At 45.8% G+C, this 27,773-nt stretch overlaps 1 protein-coding gene across 3 annotated transcripts; it reads right to left on the bottom strand.

Annotated features, from left to right (window-relative positions):
* Positions 1-288: 288 nt before the first annotated feature.
* SET (SET nuclear proto-oncogene) lies at positions 289-12,163 on the bottom strand. Of its 3 annotated transcripts, none has more exons than XM_027556476.1 (8): positions 11,986-12,163; positions 5,725-5,782; positions 4,949-5,091; positions 4,520-4,623; positions 4,306-4,419; positions 3,566-3,736; positions 3,324-3,470; positions 289-2,083 (listed from the first exon to the last, which is right to left on the bottom strand). In XM_027556476.1, exons 1-8 carry the CDS (start codon positions 12,101-12,103, stop codon positions 2,060-2,062), a joined length of 879 nt encoding a protein of 292 aa, XP_027412277.1. In that variant the 5' UTR covers positions 12,104-12,163; the 3' UTR covers positions 289-2,059. The 3 variants fall into 3 exon arrangements, with proteins under 3 accessions (XP_027412277.1, XP_027412279.1, XP_027412278.1); XM_027556478.1 differs by having other exon boundaries at positions 3,365-3,470; XM_027556477.1 differs by lacking the exon at positions 11,986-12,163 and adding an exon at positions 7,215-7,714.
* Between the last annotated feature and the right edge of the window lie 15,610 nt (positions 12,164-27,773).

The raw sequence follows: 27,773 nt of genomic DNA, 5'->3' as shown, positions 1-27,773 counted from the left end.
GGAAAAGCCCTTCAAATGTTGAGACCTCAAAATCGAAGACTGAATCCCCTCAGGAATTGACTACATTTCAAGTAAGTTAATTTGCCCACGACTTCCAAACATACCTTTCCATGTAGTTGTATGGACCTATGCTATACTTTCTGAACTACTTGAAGGGGCAGTTCTCCCCATTTCCCAGTCACAATGAACACAAATAAAAACAAAGCAGAAAAACTAGCTTATCATCTAAATCCAAAAGTAAGTAGTAACATTTCTCTATGAAACAAGGAGAATGACCCCAGTCAAAAAAAATCTTTATGTTCCTTTATTGGAGCAAGATTCCTGACCGGTATACAGTGATGTATTTGCTACAGACCTGTGCAGAAATTACACACTATCCATCTAGACAGGCTTTTGTTACACTTTGCCTACTGATGGAGTAGTTCCATTTATAAAGTTTTATACATCAAAAAGCTTTGAATTTGACCCGGCTGTCCATTAATTCATCTCTGAAAAAGCTAAGTGGCATTTAATTTTAGCTACTATATTTTACAGCATTAAAAAGCTTATGCATTAGGTAGCTTCTCAAAATGTGATTTATGCACAATGGCATTTAGCAGATAGAGCAGTCCATCATCTCCTTCGGATTCACACAGACAGGTCTCATTGGAGAGCTATATGCTAAAAAGCTGGTACTTTGAGATAAAAGTACTCCTAACCTGAGTTTCTTACCACCAACACGGACTTCTTACTCTGAAAGCCTGTCTTCTCGGCCACATATTACAGTGCCAGTGAAGACATGCGAACAATTGCCCTGTGTTAACTCAGCAGAGGAGCACCAGGTCTGTCTGATGGTGGTGGCAGGCACTATTAATATCTAAGTAAATAAAAGCCCATATTTTGAAATGATTTGAGATACAAATCAAAAGTACAACACATTCAGAACCAAGTTTTCAGCAATCTGGTATCCTCAATGATGTGAAAGATTTCAGAAACTAATGGCAAATTATACCCATGATGGGTTCCCAGCTATGGAGACATTAATACATTGATTCAAATCCCTTTACTCAATCAATATAGCCCTGAGGTCATCCTGCAAAGTGCGTATCAAAAAATACGAAGATAGGGTGACAAAAAGTTTGACAATAACATTACACAAGTCAAACTTGGAAAGTCATATTAAGTTTATCTGAGAGAAAAGCATCAAATCCTTTGTGTACACATTTAGTTTTATTGTAACAAAGCAACTTGTACACTTTTAACGTTTAAAACTGAGCATCATCTTTCCTTTCCAGTGAAACAAAAAGAAAAATTTAAAAATAAACAGGAACAAAATTACAATAGAGAATGTCAATTGCAAATAAGATCCTACAGGTTCTGCTGATTCTCCCATCGAGTGGCAGGGCTCAAGTCATCATTAGGAGAGAATTTTATTTTAAAAGTGTCATCTTAAACTGCAAGGATGTCCGTTAAACATCACAATTAAACATGCCAAAGAAGAAGCCATGTTGTCAAAATGCCCACTTAACCCACCCAAACATCTCAAACCCACCCTTTGCTGACCTTCTATAACCCCATTTTTTTAAGTTTTTTTTTTTCTTTTTTTAAACAAGAGAAAGTAGACAGGTACATGTTGGTAAATGCTAACTGTCCATATTCACATAGAGACACAGTGTAATCTCTGAGCCCAATATACAGAGAAAGGAGGAAAAAAGCTAGAATTCTATGCACTACTACACAGGGGCCTAGCACCCTCCAGCTTCCAGCAGAGCTAAGGGAGCAGAAGGTTTTTCTTTTTTTCCCACAGAGCATGGTGGTGTTGATTCCATAGTTTTTGTTGAGACAGGAAGGGATAAAAATGAATTTGGAACAGAAAGGGGTAGAGATTCTTGTCCCACTGAATTCTGCTCAAGGTATTTCCCCCCCAAATAAGTTGTGAACCATGGTATAAAGGAGAAAAGAGACCTCAAAAACAGGGCGACTGAGCACAAGAGGAGGAGAAAAAAAAAAAAAAAAAGACTGCAACTTGCTCCCAGGGACTGGAGAAAATTAAAAAAGGTTGGAATCCATCAGTGTTCCATTAGTCATCTTCTCCTTCATCTTCCTGTAAGAAAAAAAAGCAGGCAGTTAATCTTTAGGATTAATTCTAAGGTCAGTCCCCAATATTCATGTGGACCATGATGGATCCCACAGAACATAATGATATCCCAGCAGAAATGAATTTTATGAACCTCCACAGTGCTCCCTTGGTATGTGTGAGGGATGGTTCAGAACCTCCTCCACAGAGAAAAATCCTCAGGGGTACTTCCCTGGTAGTTCAGTGGTTAAGACTCCATGCTTCCATTGCAAGAAGCACAGGTTCAATCCCTGGTTGGGGAGCTCAGATCCCACATACAGCTCAGCACAGCCAATACAAATTTTCAAAACAAAACAGAACACAACCCTCTGAATGCTCAAGTCCCTTAAATAAAAGGGCACAGTACTTTCATGCAAGCTACTCACATTCTCCCATGTACTTTAAATTATCCCAGATTAATTGTAATAGTACACTGTAAATAGTTGTGAATACAATGTAAATAGTTGCCAACACTCAGCAAATTCAAGTTCTGTTTTTTGGAACTTTCGAGAATTAAAAGAAAAAAGTCAGCTGTTGGTTGAATCTGAAGAAGGGGAACGGACAGATACAACTGATATGAAGGGCCAACTATACACCAGTCTGCATCAACTACTTTTCCCCCTCAGGCCACGAAGCTCACAGGATCTGTTTTTTTCTTTCCTTTTTTTTTTAGGATCTGTTTCTTGACCAGGGATCAAACCTACACCCTAGCAGTGAGAGGGCTGAATCCTACCCACTGGACCAGAGAATTTCCCAATCTGCATCCCAATCTGATGCTTCAAAGACCTAGTGATGTTTCAGATGTATTAACTTCCAGCACTAATCAAATCAGACATCTTTCAGACCAAGTAATCCAACCAAAACCTAATCTATCTCAATTTGACTCAAAGAATTTAATAGCAGCTTGTCTAAAACATGCCTATTTTTGTTATTTGGGAGATTTTTCAGAGTTTGGGCAGCTGCAATGTCCACAGTGCTTACACTGAGTACTGGCTAGGGAATGACATAACTGACTAGTCATAAAAACTAACCACAAAAGTAGAACCAATTAAATCAATGACATAATAAACTTACCAAAATTTCCTTCAATCCTGGACAAAACAGCCTATCCTTTCTACAAATCTTCCCACAACTAGTTGAATCAGTTTCACTACACAATATATGTAATCTCCAAAGTAACACGGTGAATTTTTTGATTATCTGTTTGGATTTAACCAAATCTTTTTACCTCTCCTTCCTCCCCCTCATCATCATCTTCATCTTCTTCACCTTCATCCTCATCCCCTTCTTCATCAATGTCTTCCAATCCTTCTTCCTCTTCGTCGTCGTCGTCATCCTCTTCTCCTTCCCCTTCCTCATCATCCATGTCAGGAACCTAGGGAAAAACCAAGATCGAAGGTTACCTTTCAAACTCACTTTCAAACAAATGGAACAAGTAAAACCTTGAATAAAAGAACATTCTCAACTCACCAAGTAGTACTGTAATGGATTTGGCCAAATATCATCTTTGATGACCTCTCCTAACTCATCTGCACCTGCATCAGAATGATCAGTAAACCAGGTGAAGAAGCTTTCTGGTTCCTCATGCTGTCTCTTCCTGCTGGCTTTATTCTGTGTTTGACTTGATCGTTTCGTCAAATCCTAAATGAAGACAGAAGAACTTATGATACATAGGCTCTCTATACCTCATCTCTACAACTTAAATAAAGTTTTAACCCAAAAGCAGAGCAAAATCTGGACATTATATGATCCACACTATTATTCTTATCTGAAATTATAAAAAGTACAGTTAATAAAGAGAAGAAACCTTAGGATTTTAAGTCTGCAAAGAATGCTGTCAAATTTGTATGCCACCTTTTCTTGAAAGTTACTGTCTAGATTTGGTTTTTTAATACATATAAAATTAGTTCTACTTCAACAACCAGTATCTTGAGACAGTATAATTTAAAATATTTATGTTTACTACTTAAATGCAGACAGAAATAGGTCTTCAGAAACAAAGCCACCGATGTAAAATTCAAAATGATTTAAGTCCATGTCTACAAAAACTTGCTCCATTATCTTATAAGACCATAAGCTATTGTATTTGGCCTTAACACAAATCTTTTTTAAGGATCTGCATTTAACACATCACCAAAATACCAAGTATTAGTAAAATGGTTCAACTAAATCAAACCATACAAAATATTAATGCCCAAGTCCTCAAATACCTTTCCAGATTTCCATTTGATTTCAGTGGACTTTGAAGATGGATCACCACTCTCATTCAGATGAAATTCTTTGGAGAGAATTTTATTTTCGAAGTAAGGGTTTTCATCAAAATACTACAATAAACAATAAGAGAATCAGAAGTCAGTACAAATAGCCCTTCTAAGCAAAGCTCAAGTTAATTTCCATAGTGACAAATGAGTTACAGATACTTACAAAATCTATTCTGTAACCTGATTTAATGTCTTCAAATTCTGTCACTTCAACTCTTGTCAAATAATGCAGCGCCTCTTCATCCTCCTCCCCAAGCAGTGCAGACACTAGACCCGCAAGGAGACCAAGTGATTATACAAACGTACAACTCAGCGATCCCTTTTAAGATTGCCCAAATTTGGTTTCATAAATCCACTATTAACTGAATAACCAAATGGCTCAGAGTCAGAGCTACCATCATCTTCAAGTAATTAAACACAACCGTACATTAGCATATGAGCTCTTCTAAACACAAGGCATTAATTGCAAGCCTCTCCCTGTTTCAACCTCTGCAGGTAACCAACATGTGGGATCAAGTCCTCAACCAAGATCCCTCCCCTTTACAACAAGTGGACATCCCATATCCTTCAATAATGCCCTGCCATCACATACCTTGTGGATGGTTAACAAATGTTGTTACCCAAAAATTTGGGATTTTGGCGATCAATTCTGACCTCTTCTGAAAAAATGGTTGGCGGAGTTTGTTATATTTCTGTTCTACTTTCAAAATCTCCTCACTGGCTTGTTCATTAAGTCTGAAGCAAATGAAAAGACACACTGACCAACGATGGTACTTAACAAATACAAAAACGGCTGAGATTAAAATTATTGACTCTTGTTAGCCTTAGAACAATGCAAAGTACCTATATGTAATAACCAAATCACCTAAATTTTTGCAGTCAGAGACTCAACTCAAAATTGAGATGGCAATCTAATAAGCTTTGCCAACAGGCACTCAGTAACTGACAGTTCTTAAAGTGCCAAAACAGCATTTTGGTAACATTTAATACTTTATCTAACTCCATTACTAGGCTAACCTCAACTGTTTCTCTCAAGAAGAAAAAGCTGCCAATCAAGTAACAGTTATTAGGCAAGTCAGAGCAACACTAATGCTAAAATACTACACTATCAGAAGTCCACACACTGCAACAATTCCTCACCCTATGAAAGCAATCCCAATCTTTATACAAGGTCAATGTACTTTCATTACCAACTTTTTGGTGACCTACAAATATATCACAGAAAAAAATAACACTGAATCCTAATATTTCCCAGTTATAGTCATCTCCACTTAGCCAAAAGATACAGATTTACTTGGCCATAGTTTCAATGATTACCAAAACATAATCAGGTCAGAAAACTTCAAAGTAAACTGAGAAAAACTTTACCTGTCTATTTCATTTTGTACTTCATCAATATGTTCAATTGCTTCTTGCTGTTCTTTTTCTGCAAGAAAAAGGTGCATGAAGAAGACTCAATACTAAATTTGAAGATAAATTTAACTAGTTTTCCTTCCTGATGTTAACAGTCTGTGACGTGAGTTATATCAATAAAGCTCCTTTAAAAAAAAACCTGCCTACTACTACAAGGCATGCTCTCCACGTGTTCATGCGTGCAGTTGACAAACTACTTTTCAATTAGAAGAGTGCTCACAAATCATACTGTTAATACTACGAAAGAGTAGCTAGAATACGGAAACCAACAATATCAAAAATTAGGACACCACCTATCTCCATGTTGGAAGTACCTTTTATAATATTGAAAATATTGCTCAGTATCGATTACTATTAAGACATCAGACATGCCTGCAAGACGGGGAAGGCCTTCAAACTACCCCAACACTGTAAACACTCCAGTTTATCTTCCAACCCCATTTTCAGGCGGGCTGATCTCAGAGGCAGCCCCACACGACTTTGGAGCACTTACAACGAGCAAGCATGCAGTCAGAAACTGAGCCAAAGAACCGAGAGAAGCAAAGTGGGGGGTGGGGGGTGTGCTAAGGAAAAGGTGCCCTTTTGTCGGGTGAAGACCGCAAAACCTACAAAGCTAAGTGGGCGTGAAGGGGCCGGATCGCGCGGTTCATTTCCGGCAACCAGCCCGGGTTGGTGTAGCCCCCCTGCCGAGAAAAGCCTTCACGGACAAGGCCAGGAGATTCTGCCAACGAGCCATTGTAAAGACCCTCCTCCGACACGCCGGGGCCGCCGAGCCGGGTTTCTCAGCGAGCTGCCGCCACGGGGTTGACCACCCCACGTGGGGGACGGTCCGAGGCCGGCCTGAGCATCCTCCGAGCGGCCCCGGGGCCGCGGCGCCACCGGCCGCGTGCTTCCCCGCGCCCCCACCCCGCCCCAACTCGAGGCCAAGGGCCGCGCCGGGGCCGGCCTCCGGGATGGGGGTGCGGGGGGCGCCGCCCGCAGGGCCGGGCGCGGAGGGGCCGGCGGGGTGGCGGGGGATAGCCGCGCGAAGGCCCGGGCGCGGGGCCGCGTCCGGCCGCACCATGTGGCGGTGGCGGCGGCGGCTGATGGGAGCGAGGCATCATGGCGGAGCACAATAAAGAGAGGCTTCTCGGGAGGGAGGGAGGGGGAGGAGAGCGAGGTGGGGGGGGAGAGGAAGGGGGGGTCTCCTCCGCCCGCGCCGAGCAGGCCGCAGCGCCCCCGCCTCGCAGCGCTGTTCGCCGCCGCGGCGCCACCCGGCCCCGGGCCTCGCGCGCACAAAATAAAAAAAAAAAAAAAAAGGGCGCCGAGGCGCGCGCCGGCCCGTCCGCCCGGCTGGGCCCCCCCCACCCCCCGCCCCGCGCGCCCCGGGCCCCGCCGGCGGCCTGCGGCCGGGCGGACGGCGAAGATGGCGGCGCGGGCCGGCCCCCGCCTCGCCTGCTCCTCACCTGAGGTCTCGTCGGCCCCGTCGTGGTTGGAGTTGAGCTCCTTTTTACTGACTTTGGCCGCCGGCGCCGACATGGTGCTGCTCCGCGGTCGGGGGGGGAGCGGGGAGGGGGAAAGAAGGGAAGGCGAAGGGGGGGGCGGGCAGCGGCTTCCCCTCACGCCACACGCGCGGGCGCTCGCTCGGTCCGGCCGCCTCCTCCCGGCGCTCTTTCGCTCGCTCGCTGTCCCTCCCCCTGGGCTCGCGCGCGCTGCCCTCGCGGCCTGACGACGAGGGAGGGGCTGTGGTGGGGGGCGGGCGGCGTGCCGGGCCCCGGCCCGGGCTCCTGCTTACGGAGGAGAGGCGGCGGCGGCGGCGGCGGCGGCGGCGGCGGGCGGGCGGGCGGCTAGGCTCCCTCACTCACGCTCCGCGCTCCAGCTCGCTGCTCGATCTCTTCGAGCCGCCTCCTCCTCCACCTCCTCCTCCTCACGGCGAGGGGCGGGCGGTAGGGCGCAGGCGCGCCAGGCCTCGCGCGCACGCCCCGCCCCCGGCCGAAGAGGCTCGCGCCGCCTCGTCATTGGCTGAGGGCGCCGGGACCCAGGGGGGCGGAGCGGCGGCGAGGAGACACAGGGCTTGGCGAAGAGGCGGGAGGAAGGAACGCCGCGACGTACGGGGCCCGGCCCCCCTGCGCCGCGCTCCCCTCCCCCGCTTTCCCCTTCTCCAGCCCGACCCGGGACATTTGCGCGCTACGGGCGCGCGGCGGCCCGAGGGGCGGGGCCTCGCCGGGCTGCGCGCAGGCTCCCGGGCGGGTGCCGTCGCGTGGTGGCTGAAGCGGCTTCCCTCCTCCGCCGGGGGTACGCGAGGAGGGAGTGTCCGCAGACACCCCCACCAAAAAAGGGCAGGCCTCGGAGTACCCTTGCTTCAGAATATCTGGCCTAGAAATATATCAACCCCGGGTTCACTGGGGCCCCCCTCTTCGCGGGTGAAGCAAGGCGGCACCTCCATCCTATTTACGAGACGGGGAAGCTGCCTTCGGACTCAGGCTTGCCATTGGCAAAGCCCGAAGCTGCCTAGTCCACAGGGCACAGGGCCTTTTCCTGGTTCTTAGTCTCAGCTCTGCCCAGCAGGCTGTGTACACCTGGGCAAGTCGTTTGCACTCTATGAATAACCTATTTCTGCTAGGAAACTATAAACTTCACAGAAGACTAACAAAGTGGAAGTCCTCCGAAGGCATGGAGTGGCCACATTCGTCTCTGGGTCCTTTTGGCCCAATTCAGTATGCAATTCACAGAGCTTAAGAGAAACCGGACAGCGCTAAGCGCAAATCCCAGCTAATTGCGCCTGCGTCTCATTGAGGCCGAACAACTGAAAGATGGGGTCGAAAGTCTTCATTTTAAATTTAATTTCACACACACAAAAAAAATATATAATTTCACTGTGTCAGAGAGGATCAACAAGGCCTGCTTTAGAGATCAAGCCCTGAAACACGAAGGCCAGGGCACTTCTATTTCAACTATGTGCTTTCCAAGTAATATACATGAACTACTCAAGGCTCTACTCTGTCCAGCAGGGCCCCAAGACATGGACCACAGAAGGCCTGAAATCTCTTTGGGTATTTGTAACCAAAACCAGGGGTTGGATTATTTGCCTCCCAGGAGTCACATTTTACTATCAGCTCTTAAAGCTCAAGCAGTGTCTTTAATGTTCAAGCTCATCCATTGGTGGGTGACTGATAAATGTTAAATGGCGTTGGGTAGAGAAAACAGACGTCTTCTTGGGACTTTCCCCAAAACCCAGAAATTAGGAGAAATCTTTCTCCTCCAAACCCTATTATTCTCAATTAGCTCAATCCAAACCTGTCCCAGTTGGACACTTTTTAAGGGAAGAATTATTAGCACCAATAAGAAGCTGGGAAACTTTGACAGACAGCTCCCAGAAGAGAAAAAAAACACACCAAAAAACTCTGATTGTAGCATTGGCTGACGTCAGCAGTGTATAAATACTCTCACCAAGGCAAATTTCCTGCTACCACTTTGATGCCACTGAATAGAGCTGGAAAGAAATACCAGGCTCCAGTGCACTGCTCAAGCATGTAGCATGGGCCACAGACTGTAATAAGTATATGCATTTCCTTCTTTTTTAATCTTCACAAAATACAAGATAGGTATTAATAGCCTCATTTCACGGGTGAACTCAGCTTTTTTGATACATGTAGCAGAACGGAGGCTAATGAAGAACAAAACCCCTGCCCTAAGGACAGAGTTTTTGACACAAACTACAGTAAGAGGTGGGCTTTCCCAGGTGGCTCATTGGTAAAGAATCCACCTGTCAAGCAGGAGACGTGGGTTCAATCCCTGGGTCAGGAAGATTCCCTGAAGAAGGAAATGGCAACCCACTCCAGTATTCTTGCCTGGGAAATGCAATGAACTGAGGAGCCTGGCGGGCTACAGTCTAAGGGGCTGCGAAGATTTGGACACAACTGAGCATGCATGTGTGCACACGCACACGCACACACACGCACACAAACACACCTACAGACAAAACAATGCTTACCCTCACTGAGTGTGATGACTCTTTTAATCTACTTTATTTTCTTTAAATGCAGGTCACTATCAACTAAAATGATTTCATAACCCACAAGTGGGATGAAAAGATCTGAAAAACACCGTGCTAAAGGGTACTGTTTCCATACACTAAGCCTGCTCTCACTGCTTGGTACCGGTGACCCAGAGCATCTCCTGAATACCAGATCTACTGGTGTTTCTCCTGTGTGGGCAGTGGCTCCAGGGAGCCTTCCAAAGCTTTCTGATTAGGCAGTGGGCTTTCAAGGTTTCCATCCCAGCCCTCAGGACCATCCCGTTCTTCCTGACCTTTCCCACAGCACTCCTCAAGATGAATTCAAAGAGCACACACTAGGAAGTAGAAGAGAAAGAGAAAGCAAAAAAGGGCAAGAGTTTCAGTAAACAAGGGAGTGGCATGGACACACCAAGAGATAATTCACCCACTGTGAATTATTCTCCGTGGTCTCGCCCCCTCCACCATTAGGAGCTCTGCCTTCCCTCCTTGGCCTCTCACCTCACTCTCAGAATTCTTCTCGCCTCTCCTTCCCAGCTTTCTTTGAAGGAGAGCCCCACAACTTAAAGATTAGAACAGGGCGATGCTGGCATGCCCCACAAGACAGCGGTGTCCCAGGATGAACCACCCTGGGGGACTGTGCTTACACCTTGCCATCCCTTCTGGTCCTGTTAATTCTCCCAAGAAGCCAAACAGAAGGCGACCAGAAGGACTCATCCACATTTTGCTGCTCACAAGTGGGAAGGAATTTGCTATCCGTCTCAAGAGCACTGATCATGAGCCAATTGCTGTTTTCACTTCCACTTCGGCCTCACAGCAAGCCTCACATACTGTTGAGTCCATTTTACAGAAGAGGAAAGAAGCACGCTTATGTCGCTTGCCCAACAAGGTCACACAGCTGGACACAGCCAGGCCACAAACCCTGGCTGTCCAGCTTGACCACGTCGGGGTATAATCAGCTGGGCAGGAGGTCTTTGCATCTCATTTGGAAGGGGATTGACAGAGACTCCTTAAATTTAAACTTGCCACATCACCCAACAAACCCACAGGAGTTCTGCAATGAGGACTCATTATCCAGTGCTCCTTCCACAAGCAAAGCTGGACCTCAGTCAGGTCAGCAAATTAGGAAGATTCACCGGCTCCGAGTCCCTCCCCTCTGCACTGAGCCAGCCTGCTGTCACTTCCTGGGGCAGTGCTTTCCTGCCTTCTAGGACCTATCCAAACCCACCCCCGACTCCCCTCCAACCCCGCCCCCAGAACGCTCCACCACACCCCTAACCTATCAGGGAGGCCTCATCACCAGAACAATGCACTTTGCGCTCTACTCCAAGCGGTGTGTCTGCAAAACACAGCCCTCCCCTCCAAGTTAAGGGTTAATGCGGGGGTGGGGCAGACCATGAAACCAACAATTAGAATGTCAAGGCCAGACTGGGGTGACTCTGGGTGCTGCAGGGTCAGATGGGGGCTCCTGCTAGGGGCCACCTAGCAGCTGTGGCTCAAAGGAGAAGAGCCCCAAAGGTGACTTTTCAGTAGGAAACTGCAGAAGCAGAAGGAATGCACAGGTAGGGAGAGGGGAGTGACCCAGGCAGAGGACTGTGGGTTTTCCAGGCCCCAAGGTGAGAGGAGCCCCAGGAGGTGAAAAGAGGATAAAGGTGCTGAGAGCCTGAACCAGGAGAGGTCCTCAGAGACCAGGTGGGCAGCGCCCCGGAAGGCTTAGTCCATACCTCCAGGGCAATAGGAAGGCCTGGGAGTCACGTGATTGGCTTCGCAGTGGCTGGAAGGGAGGAGGAGGAAGCCGGAAGCAAGATGAGGAAGAGGTAGCAGTAATCCCGGCCAGAGTTTTAGGCTGGCGGCCACAGCAGGAAAGAGAGGTGGATGGATCTGATAGCCGTGAAGGAGAGGAGAGGGGTCACCTACATTTCCACTCAGCCTCAGGCTGGCTGCTGGTGCCTTTTAACTAAGAAACCAAAGGGAAGAGTTTGCGGGCTGGAGCACTGGTGTAGGGTTAGTGCCAGGACTGAACTCACACGTGCTCCAGGCCTCCCACTTTTCACCCCTTCTGGTTCTTTCTAAACGTAAACCTAACCCATGTGCCCCATGCTGAAAACCCTTCAGGGGAGTTCGCAGTCACAACTCCAAAGGTTTGAGGGGCGGGGGAAAATCACCTAGAAGTCAATCCTTGCAAATCCCTTAAATTAGTAAAACATGGCGCTGGGACATACCTTCCTTCGGCAAGTTTGAAGAAGCAGATGCCTCGTTTGGCCTGGAGGCAGGAGTCGGCCTGGCCTTCTTCAGTTTCTTCGCTTGGGGTGGAAGAGAAGACTGGTGTTTGGGGGCCATGCTGGGGGAAAAAAAGCCAAGAATCCTCCCAGGGGAAGAGAGAGGAACTGCGAGCTCAGAGAACTGAAGCTGTCCCAGGTGACAGAGGTTTAAATATGCTGGGAATGTGCCTGGAGGGGATATTTACAAGACAGTGGGACACACCCCACTCCCCCGCCTCTACTACCCACCCTCCAATCAAAATCAACTTCTTTTCCTTGCTCTGTTCTCTCCCAGGGCTTTCTAGGCCTTGGGTGGGTGGGGAAGGTGTTTTCCTCCAGCAGGGAGCAGTTCTCTTCTTTCTAGGACCCTCTTGGTCTCGACTTGAAACCCCAATGACCGATCCTCCAGTCCTTTCTCAGATCTTCTCTGGAGGCAGCACTGCCCTCAATGAGAACTTGGACCTGTCCTCTTTTTTTCCTCTGGCCTCTGGAGGATTTCAGCGTGCTCTTGCCTTACCTCAGCCTGTAACATTCTTCAGTCTCTCCACTCCCACCCCCATGTCTGGCTAACTACTTCCCTGGTAGTTAGATTTCAGCTTGGAGAAATAAATGAATGTTGAAAGAATCCAGTCAAAAATTACAAAGGAAGAGCAAAAGCAGTTATCCTTGAGACAACTGGGCGCAGCCATCCATCCTTTCAGATACGATTAGAAGATTAAGAGTTTGAAGAACCTGTTGGGACTTCCCTGGTGGTCCAGTGGCTACCACTCCATGCTCCCAATGCAAGGAGGCCCAGGTTCGATCCCTGTTCAGGGAACTAGCTCCCACAGGCCTCAAGTAAGGGTTGGCATGTCACAATTAATGATCCTGAGTGCCACAACTAAGACCCAGCACAGTCAAATCAATAGATTAACTAGGGGGGGGGGGGAGGAGTTAAAAGAACCTGTAGAAGGCAGCTTGTCTGGGAGTCCCCAAACCCACTGCCTTTCAGAGCTTGTCAGGTAATAACTGAGTAAGGAAGCACCTGGAATTCATAGCAGTTGAAGAAAGATAGGTTGATACAACCACTCTGGAAAACCATGTGCAGCTCTACCAGTGCAGAGCAATTGTACAGCTGGCTTCATGCCCAACAGAAGTGCATACCTGTGTGCACCAATATGCATGATAAATGTGTACAAGAATGTGCACAAGCAGCGAGATTCATAACAGTCAAGATCTGGAAAGGATACAGGTGTCTACCAACAGCCGAATAAATAGGTTGTGAGATAAGTGCAATGGAATGTGTTAAAACTATGAAAGCGAATGAACTACAGCTACATCCATAATGAGAATGCAGCCTGCAGACAGAATGTTGAGTAAAGGCACAAGGCACGAAATAGGACAGGCTGTGTAATTCCACTTACGTAAAGCAGAAAAATGGGCGAAACAGATCTGTGCTATTAGAAGTTTGAATGTGGTTACCTTCGTCCTGGGGAGGGATATCGTCCAAAGTGGGCATTGAGGGCCTTATAGAGTCCTTCCTGGAGATCCAGTTTTGGATCCGGGGTTTGCTACACCAATGTGCTTGGTTTGTGAACCCCAAGCTGCCATATCTCTGATTCTTCTCAAGATCAGGCAGAGATACACATTTTTATATGAAATCTCTATTCTTTTTGTTTTGTTTGTTCAATCTCTAAGTCATGTCTAACTCTTCTTGACTCCATGGACTCCGTTGACTCCAAGCACAGCAGGCTTCCCTGTCTTTCATTATCTCCTGGAGTTTAGTCAAACTCATGTCCCTTGAGTTGGTGATACCATCCAACCATCTCATGCTCTAATTAAACTTTTTTTTTGAGTTAAACTTTTTAAAACATACTTTGTGGCACTCCCTGGTGGTCTAGTGGCTAAGACTCTGCCTTCCCAATGCAGGGGGCCCAGGTTCAATCCTTAATCAGGGAGCTAGATCCCACATGCCTCAACCAAGACTAAGCACAGCCAAATAAATAAATATATATTAAAAAAAACTTTGTGGACCAAATAAATCCTGTTATCAGGCCACTTGCAGCCTACAAGCCATGAGTTTCCAACCTCTGAGATAGTGCAAATTTTTTTCCTTTTTTTCACCAATTAATTACCCTTTTTAACAAATCAACATAAATCAGTGATGTCAATACTGATAAAAAGCTGAGTTGTTTTCTGGTGAAAGACTGCACACCACCATCACCATCCCTTGCTTGCCTTCTCTGACGGCTTCTGGGGAACTTTGGGCTTCTTCTAAGACATTTTGGAAGTCTCAAGTGTGTTGGTTTCACAGGTTCGCAAACTGAGACCTGACAGAAGGGATTCACTTAAGGTCATGGGTGGAATAACTGAATGATTGTGGGAACCACAGTTCTGCGGTCACTTTCTCAGAGAGATGCACTTTCTAATCAGCCTAAGTGTCAGTGTCCACACCTGTAAAATGGGTGATAATAATACTAGCATTTTTGGTTTAGGATTTTCAATATAAGGACAGTCAGTCATTTTTTTCCCTGTTTTTACCAAAGAAATTGTCCTAAAAAAAAAAAACTGTGGGAAACAAAAACTCTCTTTTGATGAAACTGGGAGTCAGCTAACCCCCAAGCCACAGAATAGGTGGCTGGATGGTCAGAGCAGTGGAGAAGGAGCAGGATGTGTGCAAGAAGAGAGGACAGACACCCTAGCTGCAGATTACTGGAAGTATCAGCAAAGGACAGTTCTGAAAGTTGAGAAGCAAACCCTAAATCCCTTCCTTGTAGCAGCCAGAGGATGTGTACTAACAGGACTCTGCACTGGCTCAGTTTTTAGAAACAAAGAACAAAGGGGTCAACTAGGAATAGCAAAAGGAGCTTCTTGAGACCCATATGCTGCTGCTGCTGCTGCTGCTGCTGCTGCTGCTAAGTCGCTTCAGTCGTGTCCAACTCTGCGTGACCCCATAGATGGCAGCCCATCAGGCTCCACCGTCCCTGGGATTCTCCAGGCAAGAACACTGGAGTGGGTTGCCACTGCCTTCTGCGTGAGACCCATATAGATGCCAGCTATCTTGAGGTTCCTTTTTTCTTTTAACCCTCCAATCTGAGATCCAAAAGTTTAAACACACCTTACCTGGAAGATGGCCCCTTAAATAGATACAGTCCCTTTGGAGGGCAATCTAACCATCAGAGTAACTATCAAAAGTGCAGACGTACATACCCTTGACCCAGAAATTCTCCTCCTAGGTATTTATCTTATAGGTAAATGAGATTGCACCTGTGCCAGGCAATTCATTGTAACATCATAAAAGTGAAAGATTGCAAACAACCTGATAACTTCTTTTGGCTTCAGGGAACCAAAAGGGGTAACCCATACAGTGGAGTGAGCTGCAACTGTGGAACCAAATGGGGAATCAGAGCCAGGTGGTGAAGTGAAATAACAAAGTCCTACCAAGTAGGTAGTATGTTACCATTTGCGTAAAAGGGAGGGTAGGAAAAAAATACACATTCACTTATTTGCCTGTATACCTGTAATAGCTCTTAAAGGACTCTTGTGACCATGATAACTTGGTCATCCCTGGGGAGGGAACTGGGTGGTAAGAAATGAAAGGACAGGGATGCAGGGAGATGTTTCACTCTTCACCCTGTTGTACATTTTGAACCTTCTGTATCTATGTTGTTTAGTCACTAAGTCGTGTCTGACTCTTTTGCCACCCCATAAACTATAGCCTGCCAGGCTCCTCTGTCCGTGGGATTTCCCAGGCAAGTATACTGGAGTGGATTGCCATTTCCTTCTCCAGGAGAATCTTCCCAACCCAGGATGGAACCTGCATCTCATGAATTGGCAGGTGGATTCTTTACCACTGAGCCACCAGGGAAACCCCTATGTATGTATCACATTAAAGCAAAACAAAAGATTACCTGAGCTCTGGTACTTGGAGGCACTTAAATCATCTAAGTACAGCACCTACTTGGTACTTGTGAGTTTAAATTCAAACATGCAAGACCCCACCTTTCCTTTCCTCTGCAGCTTCCAAAACTTGAACTTCCTGGATTCCCAGAGGTGTTACTAGGCAACGTGTAACTCTGCTCCAGAACTGGCTGCAGAAAAGGTGGCAAGGCAAAGGCCTCCCTCCGCCCCACCCAAAAGTTGACAGGATCATGATGTTCCATAACCCTGAGGCCAGGCTGCCTCTGGGAACCAGAATTTTCCAAAACACCCCTAATACCCATAGCTGTATGAGAGGATTTCAATAGTATTATTCTTTTAAACCCTCCCTGTCAACTTTTCTACTGCTACTGCTAAGTCATTTCAGTCGTGTCCGACTCTGTGTGACCCCATAGACGTCAGCCCACCAGGCTCTCCTGCCCCTGGGATTCTCCAGGCAAGAACACTGGAGTGGGGTGCCATTTCCTTCTCCAATGCATGAAAGTGAAAAAGTGAAAATGAAGTCGCTCAGTCGTGTCCGACTCTTAGCGACCCCATGGACTGCAGCCTACCTGGCTCCTCCATCCATGGGATTTTCCAGGCAAGAGTACTGGAGTGGGGTGCCATTGCCTTCTCCAATTAACCTTTCTAGGACAGTATTATGTCCTTGTTTTACAGATGGGAGAGTCAAACCAAATGAAAACTTGACACTCAAAGAATCTTGTCCAAAAATCAAAGGAACAGGGTTAGTAGAGTCAGGATTCAAACAAGTATCTTTCTGGATTTCCTTGGTGGTCCAGTGGTTAAGACTCTGTGCTTGCAATGCAGGGTGCACAGGCTGGTCAGAAAACTAAGATCATGCCTTGTGGCATGGGAATAATAATAATAAACAAACAAATCAGTGTCTTGGGCTTCCCTGGTGGCTCAGTGGTAAAGAATCCACCAGCCAATGGGGGAGATGAAGGTTTGATCCCTGGGTCAGGAAGATCCCCTGGAGAAGGAAATGGTAACCCATTCTAGTATTCTTGCCTGGGAAATCCCATAGACAGAGGAACCTGGCAGGCTACAGTTCAGGGGGTCGAAAGGAGTTAGACGTGACTTAGCAAGTCAACAACAACATTCTTACACCATTGAATGGTCTTGCCATCACTGTGGGAAAAAAAAAAAAAAAACAACAACCAAAAAAAACCAGTGTCTTTCTGACTCCTCTGCACCAATGCTGGCCTTAATATGATGCAAATGGGTTACCACCCAGAGCACGATTGCCAGGTGAGCCCAGAACACACCACGGGTTGTCTATGAGATGGTAGGTGGTCGTTTCCTGCTAAATTCCCTGTCATACTACACAAAGGAGACAGGGATTAAGGCAGTATTTTGTCTTAAATGAGTGCCAGGGCCTGAAGGTCATTTGATACCTCTTTCATTGCCTTCTCACTGTGCTCTGGCTCCTGAGCACTTATTAAAAAGTTCATAGTAGGGAACTCCCTGGTGGTCCAATGGTTAGGGCTCAGGGCTTTCGCTCCCAGGGGCCAGGTGGGAGGCGGGGGTGGGGCTGGCTTTGATCCTGGCTCGGAACTAAGGTCTCATGTGGTGTGGCCAAAACACAAAAAGTTAACAGTAGTATTTGTATTAAAACTTAGAAAATTAAGAGGCCTTCCCTGGTGGTCTGTGAGTCTGTTTTGTTAATAAGTTCATTTGTGTCGTATTTTATTTTATTTATATTTAATTAATTAACTGACCTCACTGCGTGACTTACAGGCTTTTAGTTTCCCAACCAGGGAGTTTGTGCCACCCTCTCTGGGGCCCCCAGCAGTGGAATTGCTGAGTTCTAACCACTGGGACCTCCAGGGAGTTCCCTGTGTCATATTTTAGATTCCACATATAAGTGATTTCATATGCTATTTGTCTTTCTCTTTCTGACTCACTTCACTTTAGTATGGTAATTTCTAGGTCCATCCAGCTTGCTGCAAATGGCACTATTTCATCCTTTTGTTAATGGCTGGGTAGTATTTCATTGTATATATATACCACATCTTCTTTATTCATCTAGTGATGGACATTTAGGTTGCTTCCATGCCTTGGCTACCATAATAGTGCTGCACTGAACATAGGTGTGCATATATCTTTTCAAATTACAATTTTAGTCAATATACACTGATTTAGTCTTTTTATGAGAAAGCTCCAGTTAAGAGTGATGGCAAATGTAAGAATGGATGGGACATAAGCCATCTCTCACTGAGTAACTGAGGTTCATAAGGTTGAATTTTACCCAAATAACTGTTTACATATCACTTTTGTTTTCAATAGAACTGGTGCTACAATTCATAATGTTGACAAAAGAAATACTGGAATTTACATATTTAAAAGAAATTTTGCTTACATGGAACCGTATTCATTCATTCAATCAGTCAGTATTTATTGAATGTCTAATATATGCCAGGCAGCAATGATTATGAAAAGTTCTATGGACAAATACAGATAATAAGGTAAGGCCTTTCTAATGAGCTGGCATTTGGGGAAAGACCTCAAAGAAGTGAACAGCAGCCTTTGTGACCTTCAGGGAAAGAGCATTCTAGACAGAGAAATGAAAAAGACTAAGTCCTAAGGCAGGAACATGTTCCAGGAGAAGCAAGGAGGTCAGGTCACTGAAATGGGGTACATGATGGCTGCTGAGCTCAGATAGTATTAGAGGCTCTGGTCTTGTAGGACTTGTGGGTAGTAACAGGATCTCTATTTTCTATATTGAGCATACAAAACTCACAGCTGATTAAGACATGCCTGTGTCCTGAATGAGATCTAGTTCATATCAAAAACTATAACAGATATGAACATAGTTCTATAGGACTAGAGAAAACAAAGCAAACAAATCTACTGGCAGAAATCAGAGAAGGTGAGATGTAACTGGATCAGCAATAATTGAGGGGGTGGTATGGGATTTCTTTTCAGGATGATGAAATGTCTTAAAATTCGTTGTGTTGATTGCACAATTCTGTGAATATACTAAAAATCATTGAACCATACATTTTAAACAACTGACATATGGTATGTGAAGGAAAGAAAGAAAAGTCGCTCAGTCGTGTCCAGCTCTTTGTAACCCCATGGACTGTAGCCTACCAGGCTCCTCCGTCCATGGAATTTTCCAGGCAAGAGTCCTGGAGTGGGTTGCCATTTCCTTCTCTAGGGAATCTTGCCGACCCAGGGATCGAACCCAGGTCTCCCACGTTGCAGACAGACGCTTTACTGTCTAAGCCAACCAGGGAAGCCTATGGTATGTGAAGTATATCTCAATAAAATTGTTGGAGTTTAAAAACAAGAAGAAGAATGAGTTCCAAGTAGAACGGATGTAGTTTCAGGTCTCCATTGCCGCGCACAGGCTTCTCTAGTTGTGAGCGGGGGCTGCTCTCTAGCAACGGTGCACCGGCTTCTTTTCGGTGGCTTCTCTTGTGGCAGGGCGTAAGCTTCAGTGATTGCGGCTCGTCGGCTTTAGAGCATGGGCTCAGTAGTTGTGGCCCATGGGCTTTCTTGCGCCATGGCTTGTGGGATCATCCCAACCCAGGGATCAAACTCATATCCCTTACATTGGCAGGAAGATTCTTAACTGCTGGACCACCAAGGAAGTCTGGATATACATTTTAGATAGAGAGAAGCTTTGGTTTGGGGACAGTATTTGCAAGGATTCTTTTCTTTAGAAGATGAGAATTCCCTTGCCTAAGACTTTGAAAACTGCAAGGAATTTACAGCTCAGCCTTTTGAGGAATGGATATTATATGTGGTCGGGCACTAAGCTAGGCCTTATAGTTGCACGAATGAAAACGATACAGTTCCATCATTCAAATCTCATAGACGAGGGACTTCCCCTGTGATCAAGTGGCTAAGACTCTCCCCTCCCAATGCAGGGGGCCCGGGTTTGATCCTTGGTCGGGGAGCTAGAGCCCACATGTTGCAACTAAAGATTTCACATGCCGCAACTAAGACCTGGTGAAGGTAAAAGTGGCTCAGTCGTGTCCAGCTCTTTGCGACCCCATGGACTATTCAGTCCATGGAATTTTCCAGGCCAGAATACTGGAGTGGGTAGCAGTTCCCTCCTCCAGGGGACCTTCTCAACCCAGGGATCGAACCCAGGTCTCCCGCATTGCAGGCGGATTCTTTACCAGCTGAGCCACCAGGGAAGCCCAAGCATACTAGAGTGGGTAGCCTATCCCTTCTCCAGTGGCTCTTCCTGACCCAGGAATCAAACTGGGGTCTCTTGCATGCAACCAAGTAAATAAATATTTTGAAAAAACAAAACTCATAGACTAGTGGAGTGCATGTGTTCAAGCACACTGTTTACTGAGCAATTTAAGTCGTCGACTCCGTTCTGAAATATCGCTTTTGACATACATTAAACGTATACTTAAGTCTGTTTCTGCACTTGCTGTTCAGTTAAACTGATACCTCTCATTATGCCAGGGCTTCGCAGGTGGCACTAGTGGTAAAGAATCCACCTGCCAATGCAGGAGACATAAGAGACGTGGGTTTGATCCTTGGGTCGGAAAAATCCCCTGGAGAAGGGCATGGCAAACCACTCCAGTATTCTTGCCTGGAGAATCCCATGGACAGAGGAGCCTGGCAGGCTACAGTCCACGGAGTCACAAAGAGTCTGACATGACTGAAGTGACTTAGCATGCATGCATGCTGTGATTATCCCAGGATCAAGTCCACATTCTATGTTAGTATTTTATTTTCTCTCTTTTTTAAATAGTTTCATTTAGGTATAATTTATATGCCATATAGTTTCCTCATTTTAAGCATACGATTCAATGATTGTTGGTAAATTCACAAAGCTATGTAAACATTACCACAATCTGATTTTAGAATATTTCCATCACCCCAAAAAGAAACTTCCTACCATTCTCACCCCCAGCTCCAGGCAACCACTTTGTATCTCTATAAATTTGCCTTTTCTGGGTATTTCATATAAATAAATATGTCTGGCTTTACTTTATTTCTTAATATGTAGTGAAACTGGCTTCTTTCATTTTGCTTCAATTTTTGGAAATTTTGAGGGCATTCTTATGGGTTTATTCTTTTAAATGAACTGGAACAAAAGTCGTGTTCACAACCCATTTTATAAATCAAAAAAAGATCAACCTTTTATTTATTTATTTTTTTTTTAAGATCAACCTTTTAAATCCTGATTTAATCATTTATTTTGTCTCTGAATAACTCTGGACTCCCAAAATCAAATCCATCTTCAAGGGACAGAGGATATTTTTATTTTTGAGGGCCATCAAACTAAAAAGATTGTTCCAGAAGAAACTGTTATCACACGGAATTAAACTCTAGTCCCAGAATAAATACATACCTGATAACCTGACAAGGTAACTGATTAAAGGGCACTTCATGTATTGAGTTCTGGTTTGCTTTCTAAAAACAAAACAAATCTATATACTCAGCTGCACAGCAAATCATTCTTTATTTCTGAACCGCAGCTGTTTGTTTGTAATCTGTATAATGCAAACTGTAACATTTGGAATAGTGAATATCCACTTGCTTTACTTCCAGTCTCCCTCTGTGGGGTCACAACCAGCCCCCAAATACAAAAAGCATGCTCAGAACCAGATGCTTTAATTACAGCTACCTTTTATTAAGCTCTTTCAGGTGCCAGATGCCCTGTAGCCTCACCATAACCAGATGTGGCCAGTATTTTAATCATCCCACGTTCTGTGTATGCAGTGAAGCGAAATGAAAGTCACTCAATCGAGTCCAACTCTTTGCGACCCCATGGGCTGTACAGTCCATGGAATTCTCCAGACCATAATACTGGAGTGGGTAGCCTTTCCCTTCTCCAGGGGATCTTCCCAAACCCAGGGATCGAACCCAGGTCTCCCACATTGGAGGCGGATTCTTTACCAGTTGAGCCACTAGGGAAGCCCAAGAATACTGAGGTTTGTAGCCTATCCCTTCTCCAGAGGATCTTCCCATCCCAGGAATCGAACCAGGGTCTCCCACATTGTGGGCAGATTTTTTTATCAACCGAGCTATCAGGGAAGCCCCTTATGTGTATGCAAGGTGGGCACATACACTGATGACCTGCCTACCATGGGTGAGCACTGGCCTGGCACAGGTAAACTGAGGCCAAGGAGACAGAGGTCTCAGCGTGTAATAGAGTAGGGAGACATCGCAAAGGAGGAAACAGTCAGTGTGTACTACCGAATTAAGAATGCTGCCAAGAAAGCAGTCAAACAAGATTGCAACGGAGAATAATAAGGAAAGACTTTCAATCAGGTCTTCAGGGAAGATTGGTCTAAGAAGAAAAATCTTCAATCTCAGATTTAAAAAATAAAAAGAATTCCTTGGCAGTCCAGTGGTTGGGACTGGGTGTGGAGTTCAGTCTCCGGTTGGGGAACTAAGATCCTGAAAGCCATGCAGTTTGGCCAAATTAAAAAAAAAAAAAAAAAAGAGCCAGCACTTTGCAGAGCTAGGAAACAAAAACATTTGCAGAACTAAGAGAAAGAAAACTGAGCATCAGAGAAGGGCAGGAAGCACAAAGTCACACAGCAACTGTAGAATAAGCCAAGGTTTTAAACCCCAATGCCAGATGCCAAATTCTCCTCCATGACATTCTAATAATCATCATTAACTGGGCTAGCGTAGGGGCTCCCACACAGCAGGTCCAAGGAGAAAGCAACGCCTTGTTTGATCTTGAGTGGACTGACGGCTGCTCCAGGATGGGGCTGAACCTATAGCAATGCTTGTGAGTACCAGGAGGAGGATTTATCCTCCTGGGCCCCCAGCTGGGGAAGGGGCGGGAATTTTACCCTATTGTCCTTCCCTTCCTTCCAGCTCTCCAACTCCAGCTCTGACAAAGCTGTTTTAATGAGTATATTAAGGCTCCTTTGTCTTAGTCCACCTTTGAGCCAGGCCTTTCCCATGGGGGTGGGATGGAGCCTGTGCTGGGAGGAAGCAGAGGCCAAGGGGCAGAAGGAGGGGCAGCCTGGGGGGATTGAATTGACTTCTCAAATGTCACCTCCTCCTAAAGGCCTTCCCTGTCTGCCTTGGGTAAAATTCAGTTCAGTTCAGTAGCTCAGTGGTGTCTGACTCTTTGCAACCCCATGGACTACAGCATGCCAGGCTTCCCTATCCGTCACCAACTCCAAGAGCTTGCTCAAACTCATGTCCGTCGAGTCCGTGATGTCATCCAACTGTTTCATCTTCTGCTGTCCCCTTCTCCTCCTGCCTTCAATCTTTCCCAGCATCAGGGTTTTCCAATGAATCAGTCCTTCAAATCGGGTGGCCAAAGGATTGGAGCATCTGTCCTTGATGAATATTCAAGACTGATTTCCTTTAGGAATGACTGGTTTAATCTCCTTGCAGTCCAAGGGATGCACCCTTATCCTTCTCTGTTTCCCTCCCTTGCTTTGATTTCCTTCTAGTCCTTGGCTTATGGTAGTCATTCAATTAATATTTGTTGAATAAACTGGTTATTTGTGCTCTTCATGTGAGAGGCCTGGGGTTGGGGCTTTTATCACCACTTCCTTCCCACCCCACTCTCCATCACCCCAGTGGTATGACCTTAGGCTTCTTCCAAGTGCTTTCCGCCCCATAATCACTTCGGTGTCAAAGCTCAGAGTGTAAATTCCGAGAGAACTGGAACTGATGGTGTTGGCTACTCTGGAGCACAGTGTTGACTCTCAGGGGGTGTAGGATAAGTATTTGATGAATAAATGAGTGGAGGAAGTAATGAAGCCCTTACCTGGGCTGGTAAAGCCCTCCCAGGACTGAGCTGGGAAGCCTGCCATGTAACTTTGAGGTAATGCCTACTGCCTAGAACTGCATGGGATTTTCCTCTTCCAAGCTGTTTTTCTTTCTCTGGTACCGCTTTTACTCTAAATAGTTCTGGAATTCTTCTTGAAGAAGTGACTCTTAATTTTCAGAGCACAAAAGAATGACCTGGGAAATCCCAGAGCCCAGCTTAGAGATAAAGAATTAGTAGGGCTGTCCTGGTCTAAGGGAATCTAGTTGTTCACAATCCATTCTGCAGCCAAGCATCTTATTAAAATATATAAATCCAAATAAGTCACTCCTTTGCTAAAAATCCATCACTGGTTTCCTGGTGATCTAGTGATAAAGTCCAAACCTCATGTCCCTTTAGCATCTTCATGACCTGGCCCCTGTCCACCTGCAGCATCAAGGCACCAGATTCTCTGTGGCCCTTGAGACTTCTGTACTGCTTGGAAGACTCCCTCCCTCTTTCTTTCCCCCGCCTCCCTCTTTCTACTCCTATTTTCACCTTCAAGTTGTCGTTGCCACACTGACTTCTTTTTTTTCAGACCTTGGCCTAGAAGCCCTTTCCTCCCAAAGGTTCTTTCTGATCCCAAACTGCAGAGGCCCTCTGCTGGTCACACATCCCTGGCCATCACCCCGAGTGGATGCAAGGTTTTATTATACGATCGTCTCTCTTGTGCTGTAAGCTTGTAGAGGGCAGAAACCATCGTAGACCTCAGAACCTAGCATGGTGCCTAGCACATAATAGGTGTCAACTTGGTGACAGATGGCACTTATTTAGATGACCAGTTATGTATGTGTGTATGTGTGCATGTGTACACTGAGAACCTACACTGTAATACAGGACTAATCTTTCCCATCTTTTAAGGCCCAGTCTCCCTCTGTGTGGTCTCTTTGATCCCTTATGGCTTGGTGGTAATAATAATGGTAATAATTAAAGAGTACTGATAAACACTGATAACATACTAGGCGTGGCTTTGTGTGCTTGCTTTCCGAGTGTTAACTCATCGAGTCCTATTTCAACCCAATGGGATAGGCCTAGCATCTCAATTTTATAAATAAGAAAATTGAGGCATGGAGTGGTTTAAAGAAAGGAGCATAGGGCTGCCTAAAGAAAGGATCAGGCAGTTCTGGGTTTTAGTCCAACCTCCACTTCGCCAGCTATGCACGACCGTGGGTAAGTTACAAAGGTCTCTGAGCCTTTATTCTTCCCTGTATCTGTGAAATGTGGATTGTAACAATACCTGGTCTATGAGGATGTTGTCAGAATTCATGCAAAGTGCTTCCAGTGCATGTTGAGAACTCCATACTCCAGGGGGTGTTATTATTATATAATTAGTTGTTTCATCCTTGGATCACGGTATAGACACTCAAAATTCGAGTTATTTTACTAAAAAGAACTGAAAGTTCCTAAAATAATTGCCACCAGGGTTTTAAAGTGGGGATGGCTTCTTTTTTGAGTTTTTGCCTCCTTGAATGTATTTAAACAATCTCTGAACACACAAGGACTTCCCTGGTGACTCAGATGGTAAACCATTTGCCTACAATGCGGGCGACCCAGGGTTTGATCCCTGGGTTGGGAAGATCCCCTGGAGAAGGAAATGGCAACCCACTCCAGTATTCTTGCCTGGAAAATCCCATGGATGGAGGAGCGTGGTAGGCTACAGTCCACGGGTCGCAAAGAGTCGGACATGACTGAGCGACTTCACTTTCTGGACATGCAGTTACTGAACTTTTTTTTGACACCAAGAAGTAGAGGTAGGAAGCAGGAGGCTTCCTTAACAACCCGGTAGGCAGGGTGAGGCCTAGTGGAGATTTAGAAGGGTCTCTGGCCTCAGGCTTCCCAGGTTGCGCCAGTGGTCAAGAATCTGCCTGCCAATGCAGGATACATAAGATCCTTGGGTGGGGAAGATCCCATGGAGGAGGGCGTGGCAACCCACTCTAGTATTCTTGCCTGGAGAATCCCATGGGCAGAGGAGCCTGGCGGGCTACAGTCCACTGGGTCTCAAAGAGTCAGACTGTACTGAAGCGACTTAGCACACACTGTGTTCAGGAATTTCCTGGTGGTCCAGTGGGTAGGACACCATGTTTCCACTGCTGACCCCTGTTTGAGGAACAAAGATCCCAAAAGCTGCAAGTCAGAAAAAAAAAGAGCGGGAGGCTCTGTCCTATGTACAAGGCTGGAAACTGTCCTTACTGATGGTTAGACATTCATTCAGTTCATGTTTACTGTGTGTTCCAGGCACTGTGCTGGGCTCTGGGGACAGCTATGGTCCCCATGACAGGGGAGCGGACCTACTGGGGCAAAGACATGCACTACTACCTTGTTACTAAATTCCAGTTTTGAGGAGTGCTCCAGAGTGGAGAAGCTCAGTCCCCTAAGAGTTAGCAATGGGCTTGGCATCTGGTCCTGAGGTAAACAGGAGAGCAGGGAGGAGTGCTCCAGGTAAAGGGAAGGGACAGGGAGGCAGAGGTCGGTGGAGGAGTTTGAATGGCTGTCAGGGTAACAGGGAGTGTGGCCAGAGAGCCTGTGGCTTCAGGATGGGGGAAAGGGGGCTGAGAAATAATGCAGATATCCCTGCTGTCCCACAGCTCCTTCTTCTCCCTTCCTCCTCCAGTGAGTCCTGCTCTTCATTTGAGTACCCTCCTTTCTAGCACATAAGCCTGCTCAAGACTCTCTCATCTTGGAAATGTTTCTCCAACTTGAAACAGGAGGGAAGGGGGCAGGGCACAACTTTTGAAAGAATGACGTCACCCCAGGACAAAACATAAACCGATTAGAATCAAATGGGTCCAAGATGGCAGACCTTGATCCTCAGTCAGCAAGCTAAATGACACACCCAGAGGTGCCATGACAGTTTCAAGGCACTGTCAAAAGACCAAAAAGTGGGCAGTGGCCCAATTCCTGGAAATCCCCACCCCTTCCCCCAAATAGTTGGAATATTCCTCCCACTCATTAGCCCATGGAATTACCCAGCCCATAAAAATTAACCACGCCGCCTCTCGGGGCCTCTGTACTTAGCCTCTGCGATGGCCCATACTCTTGTCTGCACACTGTGTTTCTCTCTGAATAAATCCACTTCTTACTTATCACTTTTTCTCTCACTGAATTCTTTCTGAGATGAGACATCAAGAACCTGAGCTTCATTAGGTCCTGAAACCAGGTCTGTGATCTCAGTTGGAAGACTGTGGGATTTGGGCTTAGTTTAAGTTTCAGCACATGGGTTCAAGTCCCAGTCTGAGATAAACGGTTTCAAACTGTCCTTCTCATTCAAGGTATAATACTCTCACAAGCACAGCTAAGTGTCTAGACATTCATTCTCTCTTTTCTTTTCACAAATAAACCACATAAAACTTTAACCCTACAAAGAGAGAAGAACTTTAATTACCCAGAGGCAACTGTTACCAATATTTGAATCTACAGCTCTGTTTTTTTTTAAGAAACATATTGTTATAAAACCAGGACGCATGCTAAGTCACTTCAGTCGGGTCCAACTGTGTGTGACGCTATGACCTGCCACAATCCTCTGTCCATGGGATTCTCCAGACAAGAATACTGGAGCAGGTTTCCATTTCCTTCTCCAGGGGGTCTTCCCAACCCAGGGATCAAACCTGTTTCTTTTATGTCTAATACATTGCCTGGCTGTTCTTTACCACTTCCATCACCTGGAAACAATGTATATAAATTGCATTTTATAAGAACCTTATTATGCTGCAAACATTTTGCCACATTTGGGGGGAGCCTGGTGGGCTGCTATCTATGGGGTCACACAGAGTCGGACAAGACTGAAGTGACTTAGCAGCAGCAGCAGCAGCAGCAACACTCTTAATGGTCACCTGAGACTGTATTCCACCTGGCACACTTAACTAAAGGCTCACTGTCCATTCTTTCTCAATATTTAGTGAATACCTGTTGTGTGCCATGACTTTGCTTGGAAATTTAGGCTGGCTGCAGGATCTTGCTATAATTCTACTGTGAATGAATAATTGCTGAATATCCTTGGCTCTCAACATCTGTGTGAATCTGTAATTGTTAATTCAAGAAAAATTACCAGAAGTAGGATTTCTAGATTAAAGAGGAGCCA

Source organism: Bos indicus x Bos taurus, chromosome 11 (assembly GCF_003369695.1).
Source record: "Bos indicus x Bos taurus breed Angus x Brahman F1 hybrid chromosome 11, Bos_hybrid_MaternalHap_v2.0, whole genome shotgun sequence".
In the NCBI taxonomy this organism is placed as follows: domain Eukaryota; kingdom Metazoa; phylum Chordata; class Mammalia; order Artiodactyla; family Bovidae; genus Bos; species Bos indicus x Bos taurus.
Note: the sequence above shows the minus strand (reverse complement) of the source record. Positions and strands in the feature narration are given on the sequence as shown.

Excerpts from the sequence above, each read along its gene's own strand:
- SET (XM_027556476.1), bottom strand. The coding sequence starts at position 12,103 with ATGGCCCCCAAACACCAGTCTTCTCTTCCACCCCAAGCGAAGAAACTG. Across the intron at positions 5,783-11,985 it reads TTCAAACTTGCCGAAGGAAG|AAAAAGAACAGCAAGAAGCA; the intron begins GTATGTCCCAGC and ends TTTTTCTTGCAG. Across the intron at positions 4,420-4,519 it reads CAGGTTACAGAATAGATTTT|TATTTTGATGAAAACCCTTA; the intron begins GTAAGTATCTGT and ends TGTTTATTGTAG.